Raw genomic sequence first — 21,114 nt, 5'->3', positions numbered from 1 at the left:
ACAGCACCTCATATTTCCACTGTCACGCCAGTCCGTATTCATTGTAAAACACATGCCTTGTCCCTTTTTCTCAACAGAATCCTCTGATAGTTTCTGATATCACATTGGAAACTGATGCAGGCACCAATGTCATACAGTTTATTATCCCAGCAGGATGCAAGTTAGGCAGAAAGATCCACGCCATCAGGATCGCAGCCAGTGTTAGATTCCTTCTCGGCTGCCTTGGTGCCTCACATGTAGATATGGATGCAGAGGTGGTTTCAGTTGTTTGTGTGGTCAGGATTGTAGCTGATGCCTATCATCTCCATCTTTTCCTTGATGTTTACCGAAGTTAACATTAAAAAACTTCATCCTAACCAGCTAGCAGAGACGCATGAGCAGAGTTTACAAACTGGTGAGTTGATTCCTTCATTTGTGTGACTTGCAGCCAAATGCCACCACCGTTCAGTGCCAACCACAACAAGCACCACCAACACTTGCAAAATAGACATAGGAGCATAAGTTAAGCACTTATTTAGTGGAGCTGACAAAGAGGCAACTGAAAACATCCACACCTAAATCAGTTTTCTCCACTGCAAGAAGGCACTTTTGCAATGGTTTGTTTGGACGTGGGTGTGCCAAGGGGGGCAGAGACAAAAAATTATCCAAACTGCATATATTATTAATGACAATCTAATACATAATTGCAGTTTTTGAGGTATTTTTGCTGTCATATTCCTAATAACTTTAGATAAATGAGTGAATACCAAATAGTAAGAGAGTCTGTTTTTGGTGCTAAAATCTGAAACTAATTTCCAAAAGTCATATATTCGTGTTTTCAAGAAATAAGCAGCACTGATCTAAAGTAACTCCAGATATAACCACCAGCTAAAGACTGACAAATGAAAGCTGTTGGTGACTAAGATAGACTTGACAAACCTCAGGGCCGGCGTCACCTCTTGGCCCAGTGGCTCCTGGTAATCCAACTCCTCCAGCAGGCCCTTTGCCGCCCTGAACTCCAGGAGCTCCAGCTTTTCCAGGTGGACCCTGAGGAATAAATACGAAGTTCAAATAATCAAACTTTTCATCACCACATTCTTAGAGCAAGATATATCACTTTGTGATGCTAAAAACATTGTCAGAAGGAATACTTACAGCAGGACCTGGCAGTCCTAGCATGCCGGCCTCTCCTCTCGATCCAGGTGTACCCACGATTCCTCGCTGTCCTGCTGTGCCAGCAGGTCCTGGAGGCCCATCAGGTCCCTGACGGAGAAACACAAGACAAACACCTCGGGATTTATTTGTGTTCAGCGCAGCCTAAAATGAATGCTACAGTGAACTCCAACCTGCACCTTACCGGAGGACCATCCTCTCCAGAGTCTCCCTTCTCTCCAGGGGTACCTGGTGCACCTGCATGTCCTCTCTCTCCTTGATGTCCTGGAGCTCCATTCTCTCCAACAATACCAGGAGTTCCTGGCTTTCCTGGAAGACCTATTGGCCCGTCTGCTCCAACAGCACCCTGAAACACACACGTAGTCTTCCCTCAGTACAGATTTTGGAAATACAAATGTGACTTAACAGCAAGTATGAAATTGAAACACTTAACCAAATCTAATATATCGAATCATCACCTCTGTATCGTGATATGTATCGTATCCATAAATTCTTGCCAATACACACCGCTAATGTAAATGGTTATTGAGTAGCAGGTGGCACCATGTATGGTAGTCTCGGCCACCAGTGTGTAACTGTGTGTGAATGGGTGAATGTGACATATTATGTAAAAGCACTTTGAGTGGTCACAAGACTAGAAAGAGTTATACAAGTGCAGTCCATTTACCGGGGCCTTGCTGGAGCAGCATGACGGTTAGTGTTAGCTTCTGAGCAAAAAAAAGGTAAGTCTTCTGCATGCAGGACTCCAGAGATATTTAAAGGGCCACTGTGTAAAATGGGTTGAAAACTGTTGAAAACAGTGACATCAGTGGTCAAATCCTAGATTGCAGGGCTCACTCGCTCACCCCTCCTGTCGGGTAAATGACGGTGGCCTCGTAGGGACAAAAAGCCTTGCGCATGAGTTTTTCAGGAGTAGGTCTATTTAGAAATCCAAGCCATGTTACGATATTGTAATGAATCCCTCACGAGCAGGAGACCAGAGGAGCATTCGGGAAAAAGGCCCGTTTATTTGAGCACTCCAGAAACTCTGGTAACACTCCAGGGTGTAAAAGACTCCGTCCCAAACTCTGACTCTTCTAGCATAACACACACACTTCATACACACATACTTGTTTACAATACCAAGCGGAGACCCCCTCCCCCCTCTGCTCCACCAATCTCGAGCCCGCAGACTGACTGACAGCGTAGCCTGTAAACAGAGCTCAGCTGTTTATTTAGCCTAGCAATATCTCCGGACTATAGTAGCTGCAATGGACAACTTTGAACGCAATTTTGAAGAGTTTCTTGTGGCGGACACAGACCCAGAGCCATACCTGTTTGAGCCGGAGCATACAGATGAGGAACTCCATGTGTTTGATGCTGAGCGGGCGAGAAGGGAGGCTAAATGCACAGAATGGGATTCGGTTCTACTGCTACCATCGTTGGGGAGATATATCATCAGGAGGAAAAGCGCCGCAGAGAGTGCATCACAAGGAGTGAAGTTGCGTCTTCTTTTCCTTGCAGATGACGGTTCGGGTTCATTCTCTCCTGTTGCATGGTAAGTGTGGTCCATTCGCAAACTTTATAACTAAAAAACTTTTCACTACTCTCTGTCAACGAACTACTAACACTCTCTGCTGTTTCCTCCTCCTCCTTCCTTCCTTCCACTGTCTTCATTGGTTTATTTATACACGCGAAACGCGTTCTCTGGCTGGCTGGATTATCCGCTCGGGCTGCCTTACATACATGGCGGTGCAAGATGGCGACCTCTCTAAAGCAAGGCCCTTGCTATATATATATATATATATATATATATATATATAAAAGCATAATTATAAGGCTACGAAAACCAAATGAATTTTATTTTATAGCGATTACACACTTATATAAACATGTTAATGGGTAGAATATTCAGATTCAGATTTGACAATAAACCATGCAAAATATTACACACTGGCCCTTTAACATTGGTAACTTTATGTCATATATGACATCGTTGACCCAGGAGTAAATACATCACATTTATTTCACACTTGCCAGATCTGACAACTGCACAAAGGCACAAGCCCAGAGTTAACGTACCCCAGGCAAACGTTAAATGTTGAGCCCTGACAATTTAGATATTAGAAGGCAGTTATACAAGCAAAATAATCACACAATCTCATGGCATATTTTGTCACAGTCCCATGATGATGGAGGCATTGTTATCATGAGGTTGAAAATTTTGATATATCGTTACAATTCTAGTAACCAAAAAACTCACAAGAGCTCCAGCTGTTCCAACTCCTCCTGGCAACCCAGGGAAACCAGGAGCACCCTGTGGGAAGACAACAGAGGAAGAAAGATGCACTTTAATTACAAAAATGATAACACTTGAGTATTTATTGCATGGTAGAAAGCACAACAACACTGTCAAAACACCAAAGGCTTTGAACATGTAAAAATACGGAGCCTAATTCACCGTTGCGCCCTGTGTTCCTCTGCCACCTTTCAGTCCAGTCACACCAACAGGTCCCTAAAAACACACAGTGTAAGTGGAGTGATTAATTGTAGTTAGGTGACTTGTTTGACATTTTTTCCCACTGTAGTTAACTGAGTGTACCTGTCCTCCTGGTTTCCCAGCCATCCCCTGTGGTCCAGGTGCTCCTCCCTCTCCCTTCAGACCTGTCTCACCCACTTCACCTTTGACTCCAGGCTGACCATCGGGACCCTGGGAAACAAACAGGATGTTTTTCGTTAAGCATTAATGAGTTAATTGTTGGTATATATTGAACATATCCGCCCTGCGTTAACTTTAACTTTAGCAGCCACTTACAGCAGGTCCAGGGAAGCCGACAGCACCAGTTGGACCATGCTCACCTGTTGAACCCTGTTAATATCACCACATACACATGCACACACACACACACACACACACACACACACACACACTTTATCAGGAAGGAGTAGACATATAGCCATTCAAGGGCAATGTCACTTTAATTTAACTTCTGTTGTAAAATAAAATGTTGTACTGACAGGAGTTCCTCTAGTGCCTCTGCGTCCTGTAGGCCCTGGTGGGCCGGGTTCACCCTGAAATAAAGGGAAGGTCAAGTCAAATGAATTCCTTTAGGTTTTCATTTCATCTAAACCTGGAATGATGCAGAACTTTACAGGTTTAAGTTTTCAAAGTTAGCGTCTGGTTTATGTGCAGGCCACATATCCAGTGCTCATTAAAGTCTACAGTTGGTATCTTCTATTGTAAAAGAAAAAAAAGGCATGTCTGCTGAAACTGTCACTATATGCTGACAATAGTACATGAGACATGTTCGTACAAACAAATCATGGTTTACTGTCAGGATATAGGGGCAATTTCAGTAAAAAATATGTTTTTTTGTTGTTGTTTTATATATATATATATATATATATATATAAAAGTTACCTTCACAATACTGAATCAGCCCTATTAAGAATAACAAATGGCCTCCTCCTAGCCGCTGACTCAGTAACTGCTCCGTCCTCTTGTTCCTCCTCTAACTGCAGCCTTTGACGCTGTAGATCACGCCATTCTCAGTCACAGATTAATGGAATGGGTGGGAGTCTTTAAACTGGTTCTCTTCATATTTATCCAACAGATCGTTCTTTGTCTCTATGAGTAACTCATTTTCTTCCTTAGTTCCCATCTACTATGGGGAACCCCAAGGTTTCATACTTGATCCAATCCTCTTCTCCATTTATTTACTTTAATTATGCAGATGACATGCAGGCCTACATCCCCTTAGAGCCAAACAACATCAACAGACTAGTCCAAAATGCAGTTGCAAGAGTTTAACAAGGTCAACACAGAAGGAGCACATTACCCCCATTCTTACCTTCCTACACTGGCTGCCTGTTGACTACAGGATACATTTTAAAATTCTGATGTTTGTCTACAAAGTGTTAAACGGCCTCACCCCTCTTATATCATAGAGCTCCTCTCCTCATATCACTCTGTAAGAGAGCTGAGATTGTTTGACTAATCTGTCCCGAGATCCAGGACTAAGTGTTATGGGGACAGGGCTTTCTCTATCGCTGCCCCGAAACTCTGGAATTCTTCACACCGTCCAATTCAAGTCAAGGTCAAGTCAATAAAGTTGACCTGACCTACTGTACCTTTAAATTGAATTCAAAAGTGGACTTATTTAAACAGCAGTCATTTTGAACTGAAAATTGAAAACAGTTACTCCCTCCATCCTGTTGTTCTGCACCAAGATTCTCATTATTGTTTACTTTTACCCTTATTTAGAACTTTCTTAATTCTGTATCTATGACTCAACTTCAGTCAAACATTGTCATTTTTGCGTAATTGTTGATCATTTTTTTTCTTTTCTGAAACATAATAATTTGGCTAATTATATAAACATTTCCAGGCTTAAAAATTCATGCTAAAATTGTGGTTTTGGGCTCACCTTCTCTCCATTAGGTCCACTGGAACCAGTAGGTCCAACAGGACCAGGAAGCCCCTTTTAATAGAATTTTCAAAAAAATATTAGAATATCATATTAGACAAAATAAAACTCAGTTGTACATGACTATCAGCAACTGGTGACCGAAAAGTGAATATGTTTAGTCTCTGTGCCATCAGGTAAAATATTTTGCCACAAACGTCATATAGTTCACGACTCACCCGTGCACCGTCAGCCCCAGCTTTGCCCTCGAGTCCAGCTTCTCCAGCTGCACCCTGTTAGAAAAAATCACCTTTATCAGTGGCTTAATTTCCTTCAACAACCTGCTGACATCAGTAGCGGATATTTTGTTTGACTGACGGTAATGTTAGAGGAGAAATTAGTATCTCTGCCTCTTTGCAGATGATCCTATCTTTTACTTACTGCATCTCCCTTCGGGCCTGAAGGTCCTGGTGTACCTCTCTCTCCTGGCATTCCCTGAAGTCCTGGACCTCCTGGCTCTCCAAGAGAACCCGTTGGACCAATGCTACCCTAAAAGGGACACAGTAAGGCTCAGTGTAAACAAGATTTACATGCAATAAATTAAAATATTATGTGAGGTTTTGGTACTTAGTGTCTCTGCATGAGTGATTTCATGGTTACAGTACCTTTGGCCCATCTGGTCCTGGTCCACCTGGACTACCTTTAGGTCCCTGCAGCCCATTGGGCCCAATTTCACCTCTCTCTCCTGGAGGCCCTCTTTCTCCCTGCAAGGACAAACAAAGGATAAACGCAACACCTCTTAATTGCAAAAAATAATTAAATGTATTGACTTGTGGCTGACTGATTTAAATATGAACAGTAATGGACTTACCCTTGGACCTGTAGCTCCACCAGCCCCAGCCTCTCCAGCAAGACCCTGGAAAAAAAACATATTCTGCTTGTTGTGGTATGATAAGAAAAACATCTTAGTATGTTGATGACTTATTATTGTACAATATATAACTTATGGCTGAATTAAAAATAATTAAATTTGTCATACCTCATCACCTGGTTTTCCTGGCTCTCCAGGTGGTCCTGGAGTTCCGGGCAAACCCTAAAGAATTCAATTTATATTTAATGCAAATAACAATAATGAACAAGAATGACATCAATACACTGAAATAAACATACATTCTTATAACTATGGGGTGCAGTGTACCTGGAAACCATGTAGTCCCTGTGGTCCCTGCTCTCCTCTCTTTCCTGCAGGACCCTGGAGAAAAGCAAACAGAATATAAATTCATCTAAACATTGTGTCATCAAATCACTGATGATGAGATTGTGTCAACAGTTAGATGCTTACAGCGGGGCCGGCTGGACCAGCAGCGCCCTCCTCTCCGTCTTTTCCATGGACACCCTAGAAGACAGACACAGTATCTATCAGTATAGCTGCAGGTATATTTGTATGGATGTGTGCATTTATGATGTATAAATGATATCAATAGAGAAAATGACTTGCCCTTTGACCTGGCGGCCCGGGGCTGCCAGCCTCTCCAATCTTTCCAGCATCACCCTAAAAATCAGGAACCACATTAGTCATCTGTTGCTGCACAGAATATATAATTAAAATGATTCAAATACATAAATACTGACAGCAAAGCCTTTTGGTCCTGGCAGACCCATCGGTCCACCTGCACCTCTGTTTCCAGTAGAACCAGATGGGCCTGGTTTACCATCATCTCCTGCTGAGCCCTGGAAAGACCGCAAGAACATTACTACGTGCAATCTACCAAGAATGATTCCTTAATGGTTGTTTTAGGGAAATTAAAATGAGTCATGAAAATAAAAAAGTTTTGTGTACTTGTGGTCCTTGCTTTCCCTCTGATCCCTGGGCACCAATAAGTCCTGTCAGACCCTGTGAAATAAGATGCACAGTTACAGAACAACCTTCAATACCTGTCTCTAGAGCTGCATCTTCTCAAAATAAATATTCTCTAAATATCTTACAGGAACACTAACAGATGCTCTATCTCTAGATCGGGGGTGTCAAACTCATTTCATTCCATGGGCCAGCTCCAATATCTTCTACCCTTTTTTTGAGTAAAGAATTGTATTCTGTAGACGTTCATCCTTTTACAAAATAGATAAACAACCTGAGATGTCTTAAGAAAAGTAAGTGCAGTTTCAACAGTAAGTTTTTCCACATTCAGTCAGTCTACTTCTCACTGTCATTACATGTGCATCTATCCATGCATTTCCTGATACATTTTCTTTTGAACTGAAGCTGCTGACTGACAGGATTGGCTGGCTAGACCCTTTGGTGTGTCGGTTCTGGCCCACAGGCTGTATGTTTGATACCCCTGCTCTATATAGACAGTGGTACTTCTGACATTTACCATTTAATTTCAAGTTGGTATTATGTGGTTTGGGGCCTGTTTGGACAGGTTACTTTAAAGTTTTGGGGAATCTTGAAATAAACAAAATATTGTATGTCCCTACTTACCAAAATTTACCCAGTTATGAGTGACACAAAATTTCTTTAAGTGCAAAGTAGTGCATTATAATTTGTCATAGGTGTTAACTCATTTTAATTGAAAGAATAGCCATTTTCAACTGTTGACAGTCTTCACAGGAAAACCTAAAAGGCTTCTCCTTATTTTCTATCATATAAAATACCGTTTCAGATTTCACATGTTAAAAATGTAAAAATGTAAAATAAAGTGTAGCCAAAGTTTCAAATAGTGAGGTAAATGTATGTAAAAGTAATCCTTGTTACCAAAAACCTCATGCTTCAGACCATTCTGAATATTCTGTATCCAAGTGTTTTTTCTACTTTCAAGACAAAATGATCACAACTCTTGGGAGATTTCTTTGTGGTCATCTGTTCTAGGTACACAGCTGATAGTGCTTCTAATCTACATGCTACATGCGTACATCAGAGAAACGTGAAAACGTGGTTGCTAATGTTAATTTCTCCCCCTGATTTTCACTGGGAGAAAGTGTATTGCTACATGTAGCTACATGCTAATGTGATGGAGACATGTAATCTTTAGTTGTTGATGTTAATTTCTCTCAGATTTTGGATAATATTCCTGCTGGAACATGTCCGATTGTATTGATATGTTTTTATTGGTGATTTTTAACGGGAGATAGTGACGCTTTACACAGTCACTTCCCAGCTGCCCTGGTACATGTAGGCATATGCTAACATTAGGGAAGCGCACTGCTGCTATTGTCTATTAAAGTCATTGCTGCGGTTGCAATGACAGGGCAGAGACACAGAGTTGTGGAAGATCCAGAACTGCTGACCAATCAGAGCAGACTGGGCTGTTTTGTTTGTTTTTCAGGCAGAGGGTGAATACAGGTGTTTCAGCAAAGACAGTAAGAGGAAAATGAAGTGTTTCTTTTCACATTAAAGCATGTTAACATGTTCTAGTAGAAAACCAAAATTACAAGTTTGTCCTGACAGTGAACACAAGGTCCCCTCTAAAGAGTAACTTAACACCAAGTTGAAAAGCAGTATTTCACCGCCCTTTCTGCTTGCAATCTTTGAACCTGTAACCACACCTGACAGTGATATCACAACGTACTGACACATCCTGGTGTACACCTCTACATCACTGGAGCAGGGTGAAAAGTTAAACCACTTGAGGTCAACAAATACAAGATTTTCTGCCCGTGTGAAGTTGCTCTAACTGCCTTTTGTGGGTAGTTTTTTACTATATAAGAGTAAAGTGATGAATAAATGCTGTAATAATGTGTGCCGTGTGTGCTTTACCCGAGCTCCTGTTAAACCTGACTCTCCATTACGTCCTATATCTCCATCTAAACCTTTGGCACCAGGTGACCCTGGCAGTCCTCGTTCACCCTGGGCTCCCTGTTTGGTTCAAAGATACACAAAAAAAAACATGTCATGGTTGAGAATAATCACAATTAATGACAGTTATGCTCCGGCATTATGTGTATTTTGATGTGAAGTCAACTCACCTTAGGGCCTGGCAAACCATCTGCACCTGGGAAACCTCTGTTTCCAGGGGCTCCCTAAAACAAATTGAGTATCCATTACATTTCAGGCCCTGAAGTCATGAAAAGGACTCTCTGTAGAAGTTTTGTTTTTAAAAGATGAAGTAAAAGTTGACTCACTGTCTCTCCTGGAGGTCCTGGAGACCCGATAGAGCCACCATCACCTCTGGGTCCACGCTTTCCATCCTCTCCCATTGGGCCCAGTGGACCTGGAATACCATGGTCTCCCTAACCCAGCAATCAATAATCAGTCAAACAGTCCCCTCCAATTAACTTTCATCGTTTTTAACTTTTATTTTTTGGATGATAAAGGGTCTTTTAGCTTACTCTTTCTCCCTTGGCTCCAGCTTCTCCTTTGAATCCAGGCACTCCAACTTCACCCTGTAAAACACCATCAGATCAACTGGAGATCAAGACATTAAAGCTCCCAGTGCATTCAGTTTTATAAGCTACAAAGTTACAGAGGTGGAAATGGAGTCATGCTAAAGGGCGAGGGAGGTTACCAGTTGGCCCTTTGGTCCTGGTGCTCCTGTAGTTCCCTGAGGGCCAGGGGGACCAGATGGACCCAACAGCCCTGATGGACCCTGGACACCTGCAATACCCTGAGGAGGAGAAGAAGCAGATATCACAAAAGATTCACGGACAAGTGCTAAAAATGGTTCACAGAGTTTGCAGTTTGTAGATACTTACAGCTTGGCCACGAGCACCTGGAGATCCATCAGGTCCTTCAGCACCCTGTTAAAAACATTTTTTACTTGTTATGTTAATCCAAAGGTGAATAAAGTCCAACAGGATGTGTTCACTTTCCCAGGAATACCCAAAACTAAATCAGATTGATGAAGCTGTAACAAACCTGCTTTCCTGTTGGTCCAGCTGGTCCTACGTGACCGGCGTCCCCTCTGGGTCCCTGTTGTCCTGGACTTCCTCTGACGCCTGTCGGTCCTGCTTCACCCTGCACCAGAGGACAGACTTAGGTCAAATTTGAGGACTTTTTAAAAATTCTTTTATTAAAATTTTGGGGTCAGATTTTGGCAGTGGTTGAAGTGCTAAGATCTTTTACTGAAGTACAAGTATCAATACTGCAGCGTAAAACTACTCTATTACAAGTAGGGCTGTGTATTGCCAAGTTAGCAATATGATATGCGTCACGATACAGGGGTTACAATTCAATATATCACAATATATTGTGATACTGTAGGCAAGGTGACATATTCCAATTTTTAATCTTATTTTAGGAAATCTGTCATAGTGTAAAGAACATAAACATCTGCATAAAAAGTTAACTTTTGCCAATATTAGTAAAAATAGAATAAGAACGCTTGCAGGATTCTTAAGGCAAACAAACTATGAAAATAAAAAAAATCAATACAGTGCTTCTGAGAATTGATACAGTATTACCGAATTCAATATTGAAATACTCAGGTGTATCGATATTTTCTTACAACCCTTGTGACAAGTGAAAGTCCCGCATTCAAAATTTCCCTTAAGTGAAAATACAAACGTATAAGCATCAAAATATACCTGAAGTACCACCAGTACAAGTACTCATTATGTAGAATGGCCTATCTCAGAATAAAATAAAAGCTGGAAATGAGTTAGCATTTTAGCACTCTTGGTTCCCTTGTCTCAAAGTCAATCAGTTTTTTTGAGTGGATTTTTGGTTAGATGCCTGGAATAAGGTCTGTGGTTAACACATACTTAAGAGACTTTCACTTTTTGTGATTTACACTGAAGAAATCAGTATGACATTAACATCTGGATCAGCCTGCAGAAAAAAGGTCATCCCTGCAGCACTCTGTGTTCATCCCTCGAATATTGCAGCTGCTAAAGGTGGAGCTAATTCAGCTTACTTTATATACCACAGGGTATGTTATCCTAAAATATTACATCATATCTTATTAGTTGATCTATTCTTATTATTATCATTTTGTATTAATAATCTAAACCTGCTAAAAGTAACAAGTTACTAAAGCTATCCAGTAAATGTAGTGGAATAAAAAGTGCAATATTGGCCTCTGAAATGTGTAGAAGTAGAAAGTTGTATAAAACTGTACATTAGTACAGTACTTGAGTAAATGTACTTAGATTCTACCACTGTCATTTTCTCTAATTATCCTGTCAAGTCAGGAAAGCTGTGTGTTCCTTTATCAACACAGTTATCTGTTTTAGCTTTCATCCAGCAGTGTTATATTGTGAGATAAAATGAACTGAGGTTATGGTCAATGTGTGTTTTTGTTACCTAACAGTCTGCCAATATGGACAATTTGCTACAAGACAATAAATAATTTCACAGCAAGATAATGGAGATAAAAATGGATTAATGTTGTAGAAAACTTCCCAAATCTTTATTTATAATATTATGACATAAAACTGTTCAGTCTCACCTTCATTCCTGGGTTACCGGGAAAACCTGCCACTCCAAGGATTCCCATTGGACCCTGTGATTAAATAAAAAAATTGTCAAATATTCAAAACAAAGCTTACAGGGATTTTGGGTTTATTATAGGGTTCAAGTTCACAATTTGCATTTGATCTGACTCATTTAAGTTGATAAATGTGGTCCTTACCAGAGGACCTGGTTTGCCAACATGGCCAGCTGCACCCCGTTTTCCCTACAACAGAAAGAAAACACCTCAATCATGCATCACCATTTTATATTTTAACACTTTTTCCAACTGGATAAAGACATTTTGCTTCTCTTACCACAGGACCAGTTGGTCCGGCTCTGCCTCTTTCTCCCTGCATGCCCGCTGGTCCCTGAAACAAAACACCTGCTCAGCATCTTTATCACCAACACCTGACTCTGTGTGAAATGTTGTGATGATGAGTTTCCTACCTGTGGGCCTGGAGCACCCATTCCACCCGGAGTACCAGATTTACCCTACAGAGTACAAAGACATAACCCATGTTAAAACTGCATTATGTGTGTCTGTGTGATGTTATATTTGATGTTGAAGCATGAAGGGGGGAGACAGAGTGAGTATGACATGCAGCAAAGGGCTGCAGGCTGAAATTGAGCCTGTGGCCGCATATGTGTTGTGTATTATGTGCCTGTATTTAAGAACAAAAAGTTAGTGGTTCTATATAGGGTCATATGTTGGTTAAATTATTTATTTATTACTTATTTTGGGACATTTCATAAAACATTACAGAAAAGGGGTTACAGAATGTATTTAAAGGGTTCAAAGAAGAGGATGAAGAAGAAGATATACTTTATCAATCCCCAAAGGAAAATTCAAAATTTTCTCTCTGTTGTCATATACACATAGGCCCGTAATACACACACATGCAGAAACAGAAGGTGAACTGGCACCTCTCTAGCTATCAGTGACCCTCTGGTTCCCAAAAGACCCTATGGACTGAGCTACTGCCACCCTAAATATGTCTGTGGCGAGTATGGGGGTCAGACCCGTGACCTTGGCATTGTTAGTTGTAATGATCTAAATATGTCAATAATATGATACAGTTGTACACTATAAGAACCACAAGATGAGACAAAGCAAATTCACACCTTGGTTCCAACCGCTCCAGTCTCACCTCTTGGCCCAACAAGACCGGGCATTCCCTGTTGGAGAGATTTAAAGTCACAAACAGGAGGTAAGTTCTTGATGTTTCTTTCATAAAAGCCTGAAAAATAATCACGAAAAGTGAGGAGTGATGATAGCATGGAATGACTTTTGATTGTGCAGTGCAGGGATGCACCCATGTGACTTTTTCAGTCCCCATATTGATACCTGAGCTTTGGGTATCGGCCGATACAGAGTATAGATCCCGTGCTTGTTTTGAATTAATAAGCTGTACCTCACAGTGTGAAAGTGCAAATTCTTTTATGTGTAAAGCTAGACTTAAAACATTTCTGTCCTAACTTTGCAGAAAGAAATTCTAACAAATACATAGATTTAGATTTACTGAAGTTTTATTATTATTATTAAAAAAGCAAACCATGCACCAGCAACCACATATTGCAAGTGCGAAATACCTCCAAACATCCAACATTTTTGTTGTTAGCATGACGTAGTACGCACTTGTGTAATCAGACATAAACTTAGAAATGAACTGAATAGATCAGCCTCGTTGTCACCAATACTGTATCCAGCTATTAGAGTCAGTATTGGCCTGATATCCGACATCACCACTAAATCGTTGCATCCCTAATGGCAATGTTTGTGTGACTTACCTTGTGACCTTTCATTCCTGGATGACCTGGAAGTCCTGGGAATCCTCTTGCACCCTGCATTTAAAGAAAGAATCAACAAACACACTAAGCAGAGGAAGAAGTGTATGTCTACAGATTGTGATCACCGTTTATAGGTTGTATTTTAAATGAAGTGTATACTGAATCAAGTGCGTCTCCTAACATTCTTCTGGGCTTGATTGTGCTACTTGGTCATGATAAACGGTATTGTAATTCATGCAATTTTAGTGTGAACGCTGAGGGGAGCAGGTTACCACAGATCCTGGAAATCCTGGCTCTCCTGGAGCGCCTGCAGGTCCAGGTTCTCCCTGTGCAGTAAAAGTAAAATAACAGTATTTAAAAATGATCATTGCTTTTAAATAATTAACAATATATCATAAACTGTTGTGTAGGTTTGACTCACATCAGGTCCAGCTTTTCCTGGTGGCCCGTCTGGTCCGCGGTGGCCTGGCTCACCCTGCAAAGAAACACAAGAAACCGTCATTACTGACACACATTTCACAAAAATCAAAAATCAAAAAGCAGAAATGTTCCTACCATTTGTCCTGTTTCTCCAGCCTCTCCTGGAATTCCCTGACCACCACTTGGGCCCTGAGGAGAGGAGGTAATGACAGTCACTTCTGATGCCAGGATACAACATTACTATGTTCCTACCTCAAGTCTTGTGACAACATATAATCAAAATTAAGTCTTTAAATCTTTGATAGGAGGCCAAAACTCACCTGTGGCCCAGGCTGTCCTGGAGGTCCTCGTGGTCCTGCCTCACCCTGAAAAAGCAACATTTCATACACTGTGATTTAAACATTATGGCAAACGTACTAACTTTGTATATATGAAACTTTAATTTACTGGGTTTTTTTCCCCTGTGCAGGACTCACCCTTGATCCTGATACCATCCCAGCCATACTAGACTTCTCACCAAAACCTGCAGACATCTGTGACACCAGGTTGCCCTTTTGAGAAGTAAATTATTCAAAAGAAATGTTCAAACCGCTGCAGAGGAGTCATTTCATTATCTGTTCAATGTGCAGATTCTGGGAAAAAACTCACCCCAGGGTGTGAGGGTTGTCCTGGGGCTCCAGGCTCTCCTGGATTTCCTGGCACACCGGGCTCCCCATCAAATCCTGGAGGCCCTGGGAATCCCTGCAGGGTGTGTGGTGAAATATGATTAATGAGAGGGAGAGATGAACCATTGGAGTGAAGTGTATGTATTAAGCATCATGAATATAGTAAGTGCAGGACATGCACCGTGGAAAAGCAAAAAAACAAAACAAAAACAGAATGAGTGCCTAGAAAAGCACTATAGAAGTTCAATGTATTATTATTATTATTATTACGATAAAATAAAACACGTTAACCGCACTGACAGACCATCTTCCTACACTTACAGAGGGTTTTCTGTGTGTTGACAGCAATCTTAAGTTGCATGCAATAAGCAGAAATTTACAGACCACAACAAAGATAAAACCCACAGTTTGAGCCATGCAAAGGCAAATTGTTGGCTGTTGCCATGAGCAGATTAGCCTGTGGATTTACAGCATCTAAAATATTCATTCAGATTTACCCGTCTGCCTTTAAAGCCTCTTGGTCCGGTGTGTCCCTGAGCTCCTGGAGGACCCTGAATCATAAACACAAGAGATTTTAATCAATGAGAATTGCTGTATACAACTATAAACGTCTCTTAGAAGTGTACAACATTATATTACAGTCATGATAATAGCATTCAAAAATATCAATTGTCAGAATTTTGTATACACAGTTTCTGTCTTTGTCCTTCCTAGAAAACAGGTTGGCAAACCATCCTGCCGTTGTCAGAATCAGAATCAGGTTTATTTCCAAGTAAGTTTTCATATACAAGGAATTGGCTTTAATGAATTGGTGCATAACATTAACACAGTCAGAGAAAATTAAATAATTGAAAAAATGTATATAGCAAAAATCAAGAGGCATAAAGTTTATGAAGTTATTATAAAAGTTTGAAAAATACAATACAATACAATAAAATTGTATTATGTATCTGAATTAAAATGCAAGAGTTGTGCAGTTTTTCCTTGGGCAAACATTATCAACTATAAATGATGATGACTGTTGACTCTGTGATGATTTTATGCCTAGTTTTTTTAACTACAGTATGATTGTGTCTATTTTATTAACTTATTAATGCATGTTACTGAATTGTTTGATTTTAATGATCTTTGGATACATTGCTTTCTGTTTTGTTAACCATCATGTAAAGTGTCCTTGAGTGTTTTGAAAGGCTCCTATAAATACATTTAATTATTATAATAAAAAGAATGTTCACTAATAATATTGTATTTTATTGCACTTTATCAACACCCCTCAGCTTTCCACAGGTTGTTCTTCAGTCATGAATACTATTATGACATTCTAGTGCCCTCTAGTGTCAAAATTAGTGCATGGAGATTATTATATGGGAGATCATTTTGAAAAACCTCTATTTCAGGGATACTCACTTGTGTTGCCTGGGGGCCACTTTGATAAAATGACAGGAGGCCAGGGTCCAGTTAATAAACAAACAAATAATTAATATAAATAATTAACCTGGACCTCTGTCAGGGGGTCTGAGGGGATCCTTCCCCGGTACTTGATGCTTTTTTATGAACTCTGGCACCTTATTAACATTCAAAGTACAAAACAATATGTCCCAGTGTGAATCTTTTAATTTATATTGTGAATTTAGAAATGGTCAGCAGGCCATCTGGCACCCTATTGCCAGCCAGATTTGGCCCTGTGTATCACTGCTCAAATTTCTTTTACCCTATATTCCACACATACATATAAATTCTCAAGATATACTGTACACTTTGACATACAGTAATAGATAATGCAGTAAAAACTCACCTGGGGTCCTGAAGGTCCAGGGAGCCCCACCACCTGGAAAAAACAAACAAACAAACAAAAAAAAAAAACAGTCTTTGTAGTGACTTTGTTGGCAAAACACACAAAAAATTTAGTACTTTTTTATTCATCTGAAGTTGAAATATAATTAAAAAAAATAAAACTGCAAATACATTGTTTATGTTGCGAAATTACTTACATAAGGGATATCACCTGGTTCACCTTTCTGTCCCTATAAAGGAAACATATCAACAATTTGTTTTCATTTGAAGAACTAATGTTTCTATATTTGTTTTAGATATTAATACTTGTTTGTTAGAATGAATCATGACTTACCTTGAATCCCATAATTTCTGAAGGAAAACAAACAAAAATGAAAGTTAAAGACATATATACTTCAACTTATCTGCATCATGGTATACCTTCCTAAACCTGAATGATTTATGTATGTATTTATGTGTATCCTTAACATCTATACACATACATCTTTATTTACCCACATCCCCACATGTATGCAAATTACATAGCTTTGTGTTTAGCTATGTTACATATGCCCATCACATACTGTTAAAAGCTTGATCCATTTATTCCAAATTTGATAGAATTTGTCTTTTTGGATCCTTAAAAGGTTTTCAAAGTTATTCCACACCAATCTTCCAATGCACTCTTGATTAAGGGTAATGTAACGCCCCTTGAAAATCTTGCAGACTTTCAATGGGTCTAACCTGCGGCAGTGATGTAAAAGTGTACCCCAAGCGGCGTCAGCACACAGTGGCATCACTGCTTTACAGTAAATTACTGTAATAACAGGCTAACTCTTCTCACCTATCATCCTGCTGGCACTGGCAAAGGTGTCGCACACAGGACAGCACTCCCCCTCAGGTGTGACGACCTTCTCGCAGTTTGGCAGCAGCTCACACTGCACCTCATCGCAGATGGAGACACCGTTGTCACAAACACACACGCGACAAGGCTCTGGTTTCCAGATGTCATTGTGCTTGTAAACCTCCCCATCGACCGTGCAGCTGTCTCCTTTCTTCTCATCTGCAGCTGCAAAAGACATATTTTTTAAAAGTAGCGGCATACTAACCTCTCAATAATGTAACAAGAAATATTATTTACCGGTTGTGGGGTCTGCACTTGGAAGTGATGTTGAGTCTGCACTCAAGCATACAGGGCAACATTCGCCCTCTGGGGTCACAGTGTCCTTGCAGTTGCCGAGGTCCTCACAAACCATGTTTTCACACACAGCAGTCCCCTTATCGCACACACAGATCCGACACGGCTCAGGGTTCCACATGTCTTTGTGAGCGTAGACTATTCCATTTTCTGTGCAGGTATCTTCATGAAACAGAAACATAAAAGAGTTAAATTAATGACCATGTAACCTGAAGTCCAACCTGATAGCTCAACATTTTTTGCTTTTTCACTTCTTTGCCAAGAGTTATGAGAAAAATGATGCCACACTTATGTCTATATGTTAGATATGAAGTTACCAGGGTCAAGACTAAACATGAAGAAGCAGGGTTTGGTTTTTGACAGCAGGTCTGCTACAACTCTCAGATCTTATAAATTAAGGCTGAAGACTTTTCTGTTTGCTGTAAGCTTTATTCTTGTATTTTATACCTGTCTTAGTACATTTTAGCTCGTTTTCATTTTCTATTGTCATAAAATTGCTCATTATTGATGTATTCAATTTTATCTTAATGTCCTTTTGTAATAGCCTATGTCTGTTGTCTCAAAGCTTTAAGCGTTTTTTGCAAAGCAGTTTGAATTTCCTTGTTGCCGAAATGTGCTATATAAAAAAAATTGCCATGCCTTACCAGGGAGGCCAGTTAGCTTGAGCTTTAGAGGTGCTGGTAGGCAGATTTTGTTATCTTTGGCTAGAGCCAGGCTAGCTGTCTCCACCTGCTTCCAATCTTAATACTAAACTAAACTAAGCTAAGCTGAGCTAAGCTAAACTAAGCGACCCACTACATTTAGCATAACGACATTGGAGTGGCATTTATTTTCTCATCTAATTCTTGGGAAAAAAGTGTGTAAGCATATATGCCAAACTGTCAAACTTTTTCTTCATAGACCAAATCTTAAATTCTGACTCTAACATGCTTGATTTTCACATTAACAATTACCCTAAAATCCTGTTGTCAAAGCCCCTATGTGTAGATTTATTTGTTATTTAAGCATCCTCCAAATTATTCTGCACAAGTTTTTGCTTAAAGAAAACTGAGACAATCCTGGCACAGCCTACTCATCTTATTGTCCCTAGGGGTGTCAAGGAGTCTGCAAAGTCACAAATTGTAAAATTCTACTCATAGGGGCTTTAAAAACTGCATCTTTAAAAAAAAAAAATCATTTAAATATAGTACAGGCCAAAAGTTTGGACACACCTTCTCATTCAATGCGTTTTCTTTATTTTCATGACTATTTACATTGTAGATTCTCACTGAAGGCATCAAAACTATGAATGAACACATGTGGAGTTATGTACTTAACAAAAAAAGGTGAAATAACTGAAAACATGTTTTATATTCTAGTTTCTTCAAAATAGCCACCCTTTGCTCTGATTACTGCTTTGCACACTCTTGGCATTCTCTCCATGAGCTTCAAGAGGTAGTCACCTGAAATGGTTTTCCAACAGTCTTGAAGGAGTTCCCAGAGGTGTTTAGCACTTGTTGGCCCCTTTGCCTTCACTCTGCGGTCCAGCTCACCCCAAACCATCTCGACTGGGTTCAGGTCCGGTGACTGTGGAGGCCAGGTCATCTGCCTCAGCACTCCATCACTCTCCTTCTTGGTCAAATAGCCCTTACACAGCCTGGAGGTGTGTTTGGGGTCATTGTCCTGTTGAAAAATAAATGATCGTCCAACTAAACGCAAACCGGATGGGATGGCATGTCACTGCAGGATGCTGTGGTAGCCATGCTGGTTCAGTGTGCCTTCAATTTTGAATAAATCCCCAACAGTGTCACCAGCAAAACACCCCCACACCATCACACCTCCTCCTCCATGCTTCACAGTGGGAACCAGGCATGTGGAATCCATCCGTTCACCTTTTCTGCGTCTCACAAAGGCACGGCGGTTGGAACCAAAGATCTCAAATTTGGACTCATCAGACCAAAGCACAGATTTCCACTGGTCTAATGTCCATTCCTTGTGTTTCTTGGCCCAAACAAATCTCTTCTGCTTGTTGCCTCTCCTTAGCAGTGGTTTCCTGGCAGCTATTTGACCATGAAGGCCTGATTCGCGCAGTCTCCTCTTAACAGTTGTTCTAGAGATGGGTCTGCTGCTAGAACTCTGTGTGGCATTCATCTGGTCTCTGATCTGAGTTGCTGTTAACTTGCGATTTCTGAGGCTGGTGACTCGGATGAACTTATCCTCAGAAGCAGAGGTGACTCTTGGTCTTCCTTTCCTGGGTCGGTCCTCATGTGTGCCAGTTTCGTTGTAGCGCTTGATGGTTTTTGCGACTCCACTTGGGGACACATTTAAAGTTTTTGCAATTTTCCAGACTGACTGACCTTCATTTCTTAAAGTAATGATGGCCACTTGTTTTTCTTTAGTTAGCTGATTGGTTCTTGCCATAATATGAATTTTAACAGTTGTCCAATAGGGCTGTCGGCTGTGTATTAACCTGACTTCTGCACAACACAACTGATGGTCCCAACCCCATTGATAAAGCAAGAAATTCCACTAATTAACCCTGATAAGGCACACCTGTGAAGTGGAAACCATTTCAGGTGACTACCTCTTGAAGCTCATGGAGAGAATGCCAAGAGTGTGCAAAGCAGTAATCAGAGCAAAGGGTGGCTATTTTGAAGAAACTAGAATATAAAACATGTTTTCAGTTATTTCACCTTTTTTTGTTAAGTACATAACTCCACATGTGTTCATTCATAGTTTTGATGCCTTCAGTGAGAATCTACAATGTAAATAGTCATGAAAATAAAGAAAACACATTGAATGAGAAGGTGTGTCCAAACTTTTGGCCTGTACTGTACTTTACACTTTAATTGGTGCTTAGATAGAAAGCAACTCACAATAAGCAAAAAGACTAATAAATGCGGCAACTATCATCATCAAAAGTGCATACAAAGCGCAATCAACAACATGGCATGGATCATGGCAAGGGAGGCAGTAATTTCCCAGAGGAATACACCTTATTTGGTAAATAAGCTACTTGCACAACTTCCTCTTGTGTAGCAGTAGATTGTCACCAGCATTTTGCCGCACAAAGGTAGGTTGAGAAGTGATCTTATCTGGCAAAAAGTCAATGTATTCCTTTTGCAAAGTGACAGTACAATCAAAGGGAAACTCCAAACACAATAATGTAGAATTAAAAAGAACATTTCGAGGTTGTGTGCACAGGCTGGAGCCTGAAGAGGAGGGCTTCAGGCTTGGAGACAAAGAGCAGCAGCAGTCCTGACACAGATGGGAACATTATCCAACTGCTGAAGTTGCGTGAAGTCAACACAAACTGCAGGAACATAACCAGGATTCATCTGCAGAACAGACAGATGTGCAGGT

At 40.4% G+C, this 21,114-nt stretch overlaps 2 protein-coding genes across 2 annotated transcripts in view; both read right to left on the bottom strand.

The window, feature by feature from the left end:
• The window catches only part of col5a2b (collagen, type V, alpha 2b), a 43,782-nt gene that overhangs the window by 5,660 nt on the left and 17,008 nt on the right, over window positions 1-21,114 (bottom strand). Inside the window, exons 2-45 of the mRNA XM_049570283.1 lie at window positions 17,716-17,934; window positions 17,419-17,643; window positions 16,930-16,946; window positions 16,793-16,825; window positions 16,597-16,629; window positions 15,299-15,352; window positions 14,785-14,877; window positions 14,613-14,687; window positions 14,457-14,501; window positions 14,272-14,325; window positions 14,138-14,191; window positions 13,989-14,042; window positions 13,717-13,770; window positions 13,051-13,104; window positions 12,376-12,420; window positions 12,243-12,296; window positions 12,107-12,151; window positions 11,924-11,977; window positions 10,393-10,491; window positions 10,230-10,274; window positions 10,043-10,141; window positions 9,867-9,920; window positions 9,660-9,767; window positions 9,504-9,557; window positions 9,295-9,393; window positions 7,378-7,431; window positions 7,170-7,268; window positions 7,036-7,089; window positions 6,880-6,933; window positions 6,736-6,789; window positions 6,577-6,630; window positions 6,409-6,453; window positions 6,203-6,301; window positions 5,979-6,086; window positions 5,777-5,830; window positions 5,559-5,612; window positions 4,150-4,203; window positions 3,947-4,000; window positions 3,734-3,841; window positions 3,593-3,646; window positions 3,395-3,448; window positions 1,337-1,498; window positions 1,135-1,242; window positions 919-1,026 (exon numbers count right to left, since the gene is read on the bottom strand). Coding sequence (XP_049426240.1) covers window positions 919-1,026; window positions 1,135-1,242; window positions 1,337-1,498; window positions 3,395-3,448; window positions 3,593-3,646; window positions 3,734-3,841; window positions 3,947-4,000; window positions 4,150-4,203; window positions 5,559-5,612; window positions 5,777-5,830; window positions 5,979-6,086; window positions 6,203-6,301; window positions 6,409-6,453; window positions 6,577-6,630; window positions 6,736-6,789; window positions 6,880-6,933; window positions 7,036-7,089; window positions 7,170-7,268; window positions 7,378-7,431; window positions 9,295-9,393; window positions 9,504-9,557; window positions 9,660-9,767; window positions 9,867-9,920; window positions 10,043-10,141; window positions 10,230-10,274; window positions 10,393-10,491; window positions 11,924-11,977; window positions 12,107-12,151; window positions 12,243-12,296; window positions 12,376-12,420; window positions 13,051-13,104; window positions 13,717-13,770; window positions 13,989-14,042; window positions 14,138-14,191; window positions 14,272-14,325; window positions 14,457-14,501; window positions 14,613-14,687; window positions 14,785-14,877; window positions 15,299-15,352; window positions 16,597-16,629; window positions 16,793-16,825; window positions 16,930-16,946; window positions 17,419-17,643; window positions 17,716-17,934 — 3,251 coding nt within the window. The remainder of the gene's footprint in view (window positions 1-918; window positions 1,027-1,134; window positions 1,243-1,336; window positions 1,499-3,394; window positions 3,449-3,592; window positions 3,647-3,733; window positions 3,842-3,946; window positions 4,001-4,149; window positions 4,204-5,558; window positions 5,613-5,776; window positions 5,831-5,978; window positions 6,087-6,202; window positions 6,302-6,408; window positions 6,454-6,576; window positions 6,631-6,735; window positions 6,790-6,879; window positions 6,934-7,035; window positions 7,090-7,169; window positions 7,269-7,377; window positions 7,432-9,294; window positions 9,394-9,503; window positions 9,558-9,659; window positions 9,768-9,866; window positions 9,921-10,042; window positions 10,142-10,229; window positions 10,275-10,392; window positions 10,492-11,923; window positions 11,978-12,106; window positions 12,152-12,242; window positions 12,297-12,375; window positions 12,421-13,050; window positions 13,105-13,716; window positions 13,771-13,988; window positions 14,043-14,137; window positions 14,192-14,271; window positions 14,326-14,456; window positions 14,502-14,612; window positions 14,688-14,784; window positions 14,878-15,298; window positions 15,353-16,596; window positions 16,630-16,792; window positions 16,826-16,929; window positions 16,947-17,418; window positions 17,644-17,715; window positions 17,935-21,114) is intronic.
• LOC125885000 (uncharacterized) overlaps window positions 19,567-21,114 on the bottom strand; it is a 385,446-nt gene continuing 383,898 nt past the window's right edge. Inside the window, exon 2 of the mRNA XM_049570353.1 lies at window positions 19,567-19,643. The gene's annotated coding sequence lies outside the window, so the exon portion shown is untranslated. The remainder of the gene's footprint in view (window positions 19,644-21,114) is intronic.

Source organism: Epinephelus fuscoguttatus, linkage group LG24 (assembly GCF_011397635.1).
Source record: "Epinephelus fuscoguttatus linkage group LG24, E.fuscoguttatus.final_Chr_v1".
Classification (NCBI taxonomy): domain Eukaryota; kingdom Metazoa; phylum Chordata; class Actinopteri; order Perciformes; family Serranidae; genus Epinephelus; species Epinephelus fuscoguttatus.
Note: the sequence above shows the minus strand (reverse complement) of the source record. Positions and strands in the feature narration are given on the sequence as shown.